Source organism: Xiphias gladius, chromosome 22 (assembly GCF_016859285.1).
Source record: "Xiphias gladius isolate SHS-SW01 ecotype Sanya breed wild chromosome 22, ASM1685928v1, whole genome shotgun sequence".
Lineage (NCBI taxonomy): Eukaryota > Metazoa > Chordata > Actinopteri > Istiophoriformes > Xiphiidae > Xiphias > Xiphias gladius.
In genome coordinates this window covers 14,144,343-14,155,861 of record NC_053421.1, presented here as the reverse complement: position 1 = coordinate 14,155,861, position 11,519 = coordinate 14,144,343, and the positions used below count along the sequence as shown (strand labels likewise).

Sequence of the window (11,519 nt, the reverse complement as noted above, 5' to 3'; positions counted from 1 at the left end):
AGCTGTTTGAGGTATACCTCCATTGTCATCCCTGCACAAATAACTGAATCAAAAAGTATACACATGTATTTGTAGTGGTTATTAGGTTTGTCAATAATGAAGTGTTTATAAATCATTTCAGTAACTTCAGCATATTTCAGCCCCTTTTTTTCTCGAGTTACTGTAATTACTGTGTGAAGCTTTCATTCTAAGGTGTTACTACATTATAGAACATTATTTCCATCGCAGTTTTTTAGGCGTTAAATATACACTGAGTGTAAGACAAAGGTGGGGGCCATTTCACTCTGAGACTTTCAGTATTAAAACTGAAATCGCAATATTAGAACCTGCTCTCACTCTAAAACAGATTGACAAGCCGCAAAACTTGCAGTGGCATTAAATAATAACATGGTCTAGTGGTAATTAAACTTTTCTAATGCTGCCGAAGGTTTATTTGCATCAGTAATATTTGTAGACACAGAAGTAAAACTGATCAAAACAGGGTTATCATTCAGGAAACACTTTACAATACAAGCATCTTAAAATTGTTTAATATTGTATAATATTTATGTATTTACGTGAATAAAGCTTGTTTTTTTATGAAGAATCTTTATCAGCAAAAGCACAATATTTCCCACTGAATTTAAGAGGATTACAAGTATAAAGTAGCATAAAATTCAAGTACCCAAGTAATGTAAAGGTACCTCCAAATCACGGTCGGATTAACCTCCTAGAGGGCCCCCGCAGCAAAGACTTGTTATTGGACCCCTACTGACCCCAACTGTACATGTCATTTCATTATTTCCCCAGAAACCCACCAGGTCTCCAGAGCTGAAATCATTAGTTGAATAGATGATTGTCAGAAAATTAATTGACAGTAATTTTGATAATTGGTTAATCCTCTGAGCCACATTTGAAGCAAAAATGCCAAAAATTCAATCTGAATATTTGAAAGTTTTCTACGATAGTCAACTCATCATCTTTGGGTTTTTTGACTGTCAGACAAATCAAGCAATTTGTATGTTATTTGTCTTGTTTTTCACTATTTTCTGTCATTTCATGAATTGAACAATCAATCGATTATTAGAGAAAATAATTGTCATATGCATTGATAATGAAAATAGTTGTTGGTTTCAGCCTTGCAGTTCTTTTATGATGGAATAATATGACCATGCCGTGTGTTAATCACTTGACACAAAAAAATAAGAAGCAATTTGATGAAACACAAATCGACAACAAATTAGCTTGATATAAACTAAAACAGTCCAGGTCTTAAAACCAGATTTTTAATCAGAGTCCCTCTACAAGATGATGATGATGATGATGATGATGATGATGACATTGTACTTTAGTGGACCAAATTTCTAACAAATGTGCAAGTAATGTAATTATGTAGACCCAAATGATAGGGAGTAAACCTGGGGTTTTGGGGCTCAACTGTGCTCCAGAACACATTTACACGGCACTTGTGTACATGTAGGTACTTAATTACTCGTCCTCTTGGTAAAATACCTGTGCTGCTGTTTTGACACGTAATACCGCTCCAAGACACTAGGGGTGCTGGAGCGCCCCCATGGATTTCCTCTTCTCGTGGTGCTTCATTTGTTTTCCTTTTTTTCCCCCCCCAACTCCCGTTCATCACCGGGATAAGAGAGTTTGTAGCTAGCTACTCAGCTATTTTTTTTTTATGGCTCTGTTTTCACGTTGTGTAAACGAATCTTTTTGTGTTCCGTTTGTTTGGGGGAGGGGAGGGGAGGGGAGAGGGGAGGGGAGGGGAGGGGGGTATAAATTACGCTTTTGATTCGAGGGATAACGCTGGTCGAGGATGAAGCTTGTTGCCTTATTGTTCCGAAGCCACGCTGTGCCATCATCGGCTCCTCCTGCCAGGTGAGCGATGAGACCGACGGCGCTTTCAGGTGTGTCGTTCGGGAATTTCCGTGGAAAAGTTGTCGTTGCCAACTTCTGTGGAAAATTAAGGAAAGAAGAAAACGAAGAGACAGAACGATTGCCACAGATGTAGTCGCTCGACAGGTAGGGTGGAATAGATATTTGTGACAGTATTATATGTGTAGTTCAATGATAAAACTAAATGTATTGTCTTAAACTATAACCCATAACTGTAAGTATCAAATCCTAATTGGCCACCTGCCCCTCTCTGTGTTTCATGTTGGACTGAGCCAGCAGTCATGTCCATTGAATACACCATTGATATCCAGCTAACAGAGTTAGGATTTCCGGACATCCTTCAGCCACCTGAGACTTCAGTCAGGGAAACACCCTGTCACTCCACATCATCTGATGACTCGTTCTCACCCAGTCACTATCCCACTTCACTTTCAAGCACCCGCAAACAAAGACTACTGTCAGCCGATGGCGAAGAATCGGGTGCAGCAAGACAGACCCCAAACACCCAACAACCCACAGTGCTTTCTGCATCACCTCTGTCAGAGACGTTACTTTGTAAAAGCCTAACTCCTGCGCTGAGTCTACAAGATGAGCAAGCTGCCAGAGGCACTGCACTGCTCCAGCTGTCAGAGCCCACGGTAGATGACCCCCCCGCTGGACTGGAACCCGCAAACGGTCCACAGCAAATAGCAGAAGGCGAAGACGACGGACAGAAAGATGTCCGTGACGGAGACACTGCACAAGACCGTTCAGCAGAGGTGCGGAAGGATGTGGAGGATGACTCAGATGACAGCGAAGTTTCAGATGTGTATGAGGAGGAAGAGGTTGATGAGGAAGAGGATTACGAGGAAGAGGAAGGGCTAAACAGTGGTATGGCTCATTCACTTGACTCTCATAAGCATGGAGCATTGAATAGTTTACAGTTTGACTGAAGCAATACAAGGGTAGCTGAATTGCTTGAATTTCATTTTGAATATGTACACATACAGTATATATTGATCCTTACTGATGCAAGGCTCTTATTACTGAAGTCATTCAGATGTGTTTGTCTCATGGGAAGTAATTTTTATTCCAAGGCCACGGGTCTTAAATTGTTAGTCGCACAACTTTCACAATAATAACAAACAACAACAAAAGCATTTTGATTTCTGCTTTGTGGGAACAAATGGGCTTGGTGCTGAATGCCACACACAGCATAGTGAAACTGAAAAAAAAATGTCGTGAGATGGACTAACACATTGTCAGCTTTGGTTTTTTCATGGGATTTGTTAACAATAACATAAATAGACAATATTGCCAGCCTTTCCTTTTTAAAACTGATATAAGATGATACCAAATGTAGGCTGACATATCGGTCCCTCTCTAATGATTTCTAATTTTCATTTTGTTCAGTTTAACTCCTGCCTGCTTAGTGTACGTCTTTGATCATGATCTAACCCTAATCAGTCAGCACACTGAGTTTCCTTTTCTTTTCCCCAGAGTCGAATCATTCCGGCAACTATCGCTGCAGTGTCTGTGAGCTCCAGCTGCCCTCCAAATTCAAGCTCCAGGACCACATGAATTTGCACACAGGAGCACGCCCGTATTGCTGCGCTGAATGTGGGAAGCGCTTCTGCCAGATTTATAACTACCGTGTTCACCTGCGCACACACGCCCAGACCAAAGTGGATCGTCTCCTGTGCCGTGTCTGTCTGATGGGCTTTGCATCACAGGAGGATCTGAAGGACCACCTGTCGAGAACTCACTTTGAGGATGAGTTCTACGAGTGTGACCTGTGCAAACGCGTGTTTACTTCCCTGAAGGCATGTGAATATCACGTGCAGTTACACAAATGTATGCTGGATGTTGTATGTGAAGTATGTGGCCGCAATTTCTCCTCTCCGAAATCCCTCGCGCGCCACAGGAGTAGGACGTGCCACCGCAATTTTAAATGCACGGACTGCACAAAGACCTTTACCAAGAAGAATGCTCTACTGAAACACAGCTTCTCCCATCTTGGTTTGTTGCCATACACCTGTATACGGTGCCGATGCCACTTCCGCCTGGCAAAGCTGTACCGCCAACACAAGTGTGAACCTGAACGCATTCACTGTGTGGCATGTCTGAGAGAGTTTCTCAGTCAGGAGGACTTCCAGCAGCACAAAAAGGACACAGGCTGCTGGGGCAACCAGGAGCCTAAAGGGGACAAGCTCAGATGCTTGGAGTGTGGACAGAGGTTTGACAATACGGAAGAGCTGAAGAAACACGCCGGGGCACACCAGAGGGTGCTGAAATGTGCTGATTGTGGCAAGGGTTTCCGGTCGGCCTTGCTGTTAATGTCCCACATGGGCGGTCACGCCGGCAAGTCGCCCTGCCTTTGTCAGAGCTGTGGACTGGGTTTTCCCCACCATCAGAACTATGACAGCCACCTCAAGACCTGTGGACAAACACCCCAGCCTGCGGTGAGCGTGGGGGCAGAGTTTTAAAGGACCGTACCCGTGTTTTTACCTGCATTAAATTCAAATCCTCTAATACTTTACACTGTTGCCACCCATTTTCTATAGCATACAGTGCATTTTTAGATAGATTTCCTACCTTCCAGGCAGCAATTGGTTTCAGTTGAGTGTGATGAATTCAACTTTTTTGAAACTCAAACTGCTGAGATATGAAAATGACTTGACCTCGTTAATTCCTTTACCGTGCATGTTGTCAGGTGCATTCAGATGCGTTTAGGAACCTCAACAAACAACTTTCTAACACAAGAAGCTACCAAATTAACTTTTCTACAAAGAGTGCATTTACATGTACATTAGTATCCCAGTTTTTCGATACATAGCATTTGCATGGAAGATTAGAAACCTGGCTTCTCACATCCCTGTAGTCACGATCATACAATTTCCAGGTTTTTTTTTTGCGAGCAGGTGGGTCTTGATTTCTCAGCATCTCAGCCACTAATTTCTTTGTCAAAAGAGAAATTTGCATTTGGGATTCAACTAACCGTTATTTTCATTACCGATTCATCTGCTGATTATTAGTTCTTTGGTCTGCAAAATATCAGAAAATAGTGAAAAACGAACATAGTAATTTACCAGTGCCCAAGGTGATGTCTTCAGATAGAGTCTTGTGTTGGACAAAAAATAGTTCAGAACACAAAGATATTCATTTTACAATAATGTTAGAAAAGCAAAAGTGGCAAATCCTCAAATTGGAGAAGCTGGAACCCTTAAAAATGGACATTAATGATTAATCGATTTATAAAAATAGATGCAGGTTGATATCAATCAATCTTATCAATCCGTTGATTGACCAGGATAAGGTGCCACACTGCCCAATTTCTATCGGAGTACCCCAGTTAGCAGATCCACTCTTCTCAAAACAGGGATAAGATGTTTACATCTGCAACATAATGTGGATACTCCAAAAACCAGAATGCACTTAATGTTAGTATTCATTTACTTTTTCACTTGTGTTTGATGGTTTGACAAAATGGCTTTTGAATCGAATATGGTTTGGCAGCTGACTGTTAAATTTTGGATGTTGGAGCTTACTTTAAAAAAAAAAAAAAAAAAAAAAACTTTTCCCAACCACTCTCGTTGGCAAATGCATTGCCCTGTAATGATAAAGTTTAACCTTTAGATTTCAACTTTTTTTCAAGTAAGTTTTAGCAAAATAGTTAGAGAAATTTGCTGATTTACTATCTGGATGTCTTTACACCTCTTCTTTTTTTTTAATACGAATTAAACAAGCGAGATAGAATGTGTTAATCATTGAACTTTTAGGTTCTTCATACGTGGATTTTGTTAGCTTTGGACAGAATGAGATTAGCTTTTTCCCTGCCTCCAGTCTTTATGCTAAGCTAGCTAGCTGGCTGGCGATCTTCTCATCTGACTCTTGGCAAGAAAGAGAATAAGCGTATTTCTCAAAACACTGAAGTATTACTTTAAATCTCTCCGTATTGGCTGTATTTGCATGTCACACTTGGGTTTTGTAGAATTTATCTGGTAACTTGGATGTTTTTTGTTGTCTTTCCCATTTTAGAGTGCTCCCAAGAAACGTCAGACTTCAAAGAGCTCTTCATCTGAGACAAAAAAGCTCAATGCAAAACCAGACCCATCAAGTCCAGCAAACACAGTCACTCTGCCTGCTGTTGTTTCAAACAACCCTGCGGTACCTGTTAAAGACTCTGTCAGTCCGGGACTTGTGACAGGGGGTGTGTCCACTGGCTCTGGTCCATCAGACAGGTTATGGAAGCTAACCCTTGACAAACAGCCGCCTCCCGGGGTTGAACTTGTCTTGTTTCTTCCAGTCTGTCCATCTCGAACCAATAGCCTGCCCCTCCCATCTGCAATCCCTCAGACACTGCCAGTTCCGGCTATGCGGGTCCAACCTCATGCATCTCTCCCACCTGTTTCATGTACTGGACGTCTTGGCGTGAATGCTGCTCTTGGAGTGCCACTGAACACCCCTCTGGATTTGGTAACTGGGATTAAACGGGATCCAGAATGTGAAACACCTTTGGATTTGTCTAAGAAGTGTAACTCATCTAAGTCTGCTCTGAGCGACATTCCTCTTTGCCCTATTAAAAATGAGCCAGAAGAATTTGAAATCTCAGGGGAGGCTAATAGCCCCGAAAGAAAAGAATTGAAAAGCGGTGGTAGCAAAGCAATTGTGAAAACAAATCCAGGAGAGGCAGGCTCGGATTTTGATTTGTGGTCATCTAGATCCTGCCAGCTGAAAGTGTGGAGGGCAGAGAAAGAAATTAAGATGGAGGTTGACATTTCACGACCTGTCTGTGCTGACAAGGAGAAATGAAATACAGTGAGGGCAGAAAAAAGACAGTAAAACTTGTTCTGTGGTCACTTTCCCTACCCTGCAAAGGGCACACCTGTTTTGCTGTACCTGTAGTCACACAAATACAGTTAAATGACAAGGCAGAATTTTCCTACTCTTGGTGTCTCTCTGTCAGTTGACTGTGGGACTTTTGTTTAAATGTAAGAAAGATTTTAGATTCTTCTGTAATTTAAACAAAAAATCCCAAGCTTCCTTTGTTTCATTTGCTTCTTTTGGTAAGGCTTGTGGCTTGGGCCACGAGAGCAAAATGGTACTCTAGTAGTAACGAAGTCTGTAATATTGTGCAGGATTTCGCAGGACATTAAAAAATATTCCTGATTTCTACCTTTATGTACTTGTCTTTCTGTGGGGAAATTGAATCGTTAGGTTTATTCATGTGAATTCAGCTGACAACTTGAAACGATGTATATTTTTTTTGTGTATACACACTTGACCATTAGTACTGTTAAATATTTTATTGATGCAAATATTGGTACTGATCAATAATATGACATAATGTCGACTTGCAATTTACATTTGCTGAATCTTAATGGTCTGCAGGTATCTTTTGATGTTTTTCTAAATGTAAATAAACACTTGTCCTTGATGCAAGATCAGCTAATATGATTTTTTTTTTTTTCTTAATCTACAAGATTGCCGTGTGTGTGTGTGTGTGTGTATGTGTGTGTGCATATGTGCATGAAGGAGACCTCACACACGTTTTCCTTGTAAAATCCTTCTCTGTAGACAATGTTGTGTTAAAATTTAGAGAGGAAACACAGCTATACAGCCACAGATTAAGGCAAATGTTTTGGTTTTTAAAGCCGACCCAGAACAACAATAAATCAACACTTTCCTTTAATATGTCTAACATCCTGCTGAGATATAAAAAAACAACTCCCTAACTTCATCCTATGGGGATTTACTATGTACTGCTTGTGGTATTTAATTAGTGACTATAGTTATCGTGAGAATTGTCCAACTGGGTTGACTACATTACTTCCTTTAAAAAAAAAAAAAATTTTTTAGTTAATTACTTGTTTTTGATTGGTGAAAATGAAAGGAAACTCAACAGGGACTGAAACACTACAACTCCAGTTTGTATTACCATAATAGGCCGTTGACCATAGTAAAGCATATACATAGATGCACACGTCCTGGATCTAAACCAGTCTTCGATTCAACTTCACATTTGATCCGCTATTAACAAGGAGGCTTGAAAACGAAAATTCTTTTTCACTATTATTTAGCTGTTTTCTTTATTTTCTGCATTTCTCTTTAAATAATTCTGTACTTTTCGCTTTTATCTTATTTTAACATTAAAATTTTTTTTTTTTTTAAATTTCAATTTTTCGAGGAAATATAATATTTTTAAGTGGAAAAAAGAGAAAGGACTACAACTTCCCGTCACGACTGAAAAAACCCGGAAATACAATGTCTGTGTGGTGACGAGGTGTTTTTAACGGGAGAAAGCTACAGCACAGATGTAATTATGTAATGTGAAAAAATGCACTTTTCACTTTTTCTTTTTGTTGCTTTTACTGTTCTGACCCCCGCTGTCTGACTAACTGAGGTCGTAGATGTGAAGCTGAACTGTCGATCCGGCGCCAACAGCAGCGTTTGTTTTAATTTATGGACAAAGACAAGTGTACCGACATTGTAAGTGTGCGACCCCGTTCTTTGATCCAGCTAAAAATGGTTTAACGTTACAGCGGTCTGTTCCGAGAGGAGCCAGTCGTTTCAGAGGCATTTAATCTATTGTCAGCCAACAGTTACCTGGACTTTTTGTTCGCTGATACAGCGGACGCGGTCTCTCTGTATAGCTGACGTGCAGGGTCTGCACTCATGCTCTCTGTGCTTCTTGCAGCATGGCCCGTGCTCCTGGGTGGAGATGCATCAGTTCATCGGCGACCTCATCGCGTCTGGCAACACCTCCAAGGATCAGCCAGATGTGCTAAACGCAGCGTGGGGCGTGGCTGCTGCTGCTGCTGCTGCTGCTGCTGGCGGTGGCGGTGGCGGTGCTGCTGCTGCTCTCGGGCTCAAGGGTGCTCCACTTGAGCCTCTACAATATGCTCCCCCTGCTCCTCCTCAGGACAAGACAGAGGCAGAGCCGGGCCAGCATATCCAGCTTGGGGCCACGCAGAGGAAGGGAGAGGCCAGAGACAGAAGAGAAGGTTAGAGCTCAAAAGAGGGAGAGTTTCAGTCATTTTCTTTCAAAAAATGTCTGAGTATTCTTTTCATTGTGACTCATTTTTGCTTCATGTTTAGATGTGCATCATGCCTGCACCTGCCCTGGCTGCCCTTACTCCACTTCCCCACCTTCCTTTGAGACTCTAAGACCCAGACAATCTTTGTCCTCACTGCCGCGCTCAGACGCAGAGCGCCAGCCCAAAGACCTTAGCAGTTCTGCTCCAGTGAGCCTCAGCATGTGCCTACCGGACACCACTGTTCAAAGCAGCAGCGCCACAGCTGAGTTAGAGACCAGGACGGCCAGGCGACTGCAGGGGGAGGATGCAGACAGAGGGACTCAGAGCCCAGACCAGAATTCAGAGGTTCCTCCATCCAGAGCGTCCTCAGGCTCCTTGTCCAGTCTCACGATGTTTCCCTGCTTGTGTTGCCACAGCGGCCTCCAGACCTGCACCCAGTCACTGAGCCACCAGGACAGCATGGACTCCCCATTTTCTCACACCCACGCCCATCATCATTTTCATCACCACCACTGCCCTATTACCTCGTGTTTTACCTGCCCTCGGTTCGCCCACTCTCACTCGCCACAGCTCTCAGGGCCTTTTCCCTGCTTTTCTTGCCAGCGCTCCGTCCCTACCTGTTCTCAGGTCTGCCACCACCAGCAAAGACAAACACAGCAACAAGAGGAGAGGGGCAGGGCAGCTGCGACCCTGCTGTCGCTACATCCCTGTATGCACTGCTCTGCCTCCTTCTCAAGACCGTCCCAGCTGCTGCAGCACCAGCGCTCTGAGCACGCCCACAAACCGCCGGGCTTCCTCTGCACAGAGTGCGGCAGGGCCTTCAACTCGCACAGCAACCTCCGCATCCATCTCAATGTGCACACTGGTGCCCGGCCCTACTCTTGCTCCGACTGCGGGAAGAGTTTTAGCCAGTCAGGGGCTCTGAAGATCCACAGGCGGATTCACACGGGGGAAAGGCCATATTCCTGTGGGTTCTGTGGCAGGGGGTTCCCCCATCTAGCAGGGGTCCGGGCCCACCAGAGGACCCATACTGGAGAGAAGCCCTACCGCTGCAGCCAGTGTGGGAAATGTTTCACCCAATCGGGAGCTTTGAAGATCCATACCTGGATCCACACGGGAGAGAGGCCCTTTATCTGCAGCCTCTGTGGGAAAGGCTTCTCCAACCGCTCCGGGATCCGCTTCCACTGCCGCACAGTCCATGGGCTGGCTTCCGAACATGCGGGAGAAGCTGGAGCTGGGAGTGCATATCGTGGAGCAGCAGGCCGTGGTTATCCACTGGGGCATCCCAGGACTTTTCCTCCTGCCAGCGTTGGCCTAAATACACTTAACAGCCCAGATAGCGGCTCCCATACAGCTCCAAATTCCACAGATTCTCCTGCATCAACCGCTGCTCAGTCTGAGGCAGGAAACCCTGGCAGTAACAGAGAGGGGCTTCTGTATGCATGCGAAGACTGTGGCCTGCGTTTTAAAGATGCTCCGTCCAGGAACAGACACCAGACTCTGGTGCACTACTCCTCTGAGGGGAGAGACGAGGACGAGGAGGAGGGGGAGGGCGGGGGCAGAGGAAAGAGTTAAGCACAAATGAGAGGGTCCAGGGTAACAGCGGAGAGGGAATTAATGTCATTGGTACATTACAACATTAAAACAAGTTATTAGTTCTTTAGCCTCTAATTGATATAAAAATGATTTGATAGAAGTTCATATCTCAGAATGGTTGACATTTTATATTAGTGACGTATCCAGTTGTCCGTTTGTGCAGTTTCATCACTGCTACTGGCTTTAAGTCTATCTTGAAACAATTTTAAGCACGTCACTGCTGCAATCACACACACACCAGGCCAACTTCTGAAGTATTTTCAGTTGTTTTATTGTGCCTTATTCAGCAGTGGAAGAAGTTCTCCTTGTTGTATTAAAGCGAATAAATCGCTAAACGTGGCAGCACAAAACTTGTCAAAGAATTCCCAGAAATGTACATTTTTGAGGGTCTTTTAGTAACAGTTTTAAATATAGTGGAGGACTATCTCTACCACCTGAACTTTATCATACAAATTAGGAAAAAAGTACAATTTTCTATCTTAAAAATAACTATTTCGTATTTTTCCTCTTAAGTTGATCAGTGTGAACAACAGCAATGCCATTTCAGTTCATTTAAATTGTTATTTAATAAATTCACTGTTTAAGACCTATATTTCCCCGTATGAAAAATCAAAGAAAAAGCCATGGATTTTTGAAATGTAAGTACAAAAATTTAAGTAGGGAATATGGAGTTAATTTTACTTAAGTGTTTCTCACTTGTGAGATAGTTGCTGTACAATGACAAAGGCCTAATAAGCAACAAGGCCACACACTGGAATCTTTCTTTAGTTTTAAGGTCTGAAACCCCTCAAAACAGGAAAAATACTCTTTTCCAGACTTGTGGGCAACAACATGAACACAGCTCTGGAGTCTGGTTGAGGTGTATGTGTCTTGCTCAAGGACACTGCAGTCGGGTGAATCACAGGGGCTTTAGTCCATGTGAAGTCCTCCATCCAAATAACGACACAACCTTGCCTGTTGTGCCTTTCTGTGATTTATTTTAAACCATTCTGTTTTAGTTTCCTTACTATGGATGACGGTTAT

General features: G+C 43.1%; 2 protein-coding genes across 4 annotated transcripts; both read left to right on the top strand.

Annotated features, from left to right (window-relative positions):
* Window positions 1-1,767: 1,767 nt before the first annotated feature.
* wu:fe05a04 (zinc finger protein 358) lies at window positions 1,768-7,038 on the top strand. Of its 3 annotated transcripts, none has more exons than XM_040118795.1 (4): window positions 1,768-2,010; window positions 2,164-2,754; window positions 3,364-4,325; window positions 5,902-7,038. In XM_040118795.1, exons 2-4 carry the CDS (start codon window positions 2,166-2,168, stop codon window positions 6,673-6,675), a joined length of 2,325 nt encoding a protein of 774 aa, XP_039974729.1. In that variant the 5' UTR covers window positions 1,768-2,010; window positions 2,164-2,165; the 3' UTR covers window positions 6,676-7,038. The 3 variants fall into 3 exon arrangements, with proteins under 3 accessions (XP_039974729.1, XP_039974728.1, XP_039974730.1); XM_040118794.1 differs by having other exon boundaries at window positions 2,161-2,754; XM_040118796.1 differs by having other exon boundaries at window positions 2,150-2,754.
* A 1,093-nt stretch (window positions 7,039-8,131) lies between these two features.
* Window positions 8,132-10,978, top strand: si:ch211-79k12.2 (uncharacterized protein LOC568844 homolog). The gene is made up of 3 exons (XM_040118075.1): window positions 8,132-8,352; window positions 8,561-8,867; window positions 8,962-10,978. The coding sequence occupies exons 1-3, from the start codon at window positions 8,326-8,328 to the stop codon at window positions 10,473-10,475; spliced, it is 1,848 nt and encodes a 615-aa protein (XP_039974009.1). The 5' UTR covers window positions 8,132-8,325; the 3' UTR covers window positions 10,476-10,978.
* The last annotated feature ends 541 nt before the right edge of the window (window positions 10,979-11,519 follow it).

What these genes read in the sequence shown, in the direction of transcription:
- wu:fe05a04 (XM_040118795.1), top strand. Translation starts at nt 2,166, where the DNA reads ATGTCCATTGAATACACCATTGATATCCAGCTAACAGAGTTAGGATTT. An exon ending in AGAGGAAGGGCTAAACAGTG is followed by an intron (nt 2,755 to 3,363) that starts GTATGGCTCATT and finishes TCTTTTCCCCAG; the next exon opens with AGTCGAATCATTCCGGCAAC. An exon ending in GACAAACACCCCAGCCTGCG is followed by an intron (nt 4,326 to 5,901) that starts GTGAGCGTGGGG and finishes TTCCCATTTTAG; the next exon opens with AGTGCTCCCAAGAAACGTCA.
- si:ch211-79k12.2 (XM_040118075.1), top strand. Translation starts at nt 8,326, where the DNA reads ATGGACAAAGACAAGTGTACCGACATT. An exon ending in AAGACAAGTGTACCGACATT is followed by an intron (nt 8,353 to 8,560) that starts GTAAGTGTGCGA and finishes TGCTTCTTGCAG; the next exon opens with CATGGCCCGTGCTCCTGGGT. An exon ending in GGCCAGAGACAGAAGAGAAG is followed by an intron (nt 8,868 to 8,961) that starts GTTAGAGCTCAA and finishes CTTCATGTTTAG; the next exon opens with ATGTGCATCATGCCTGCACC.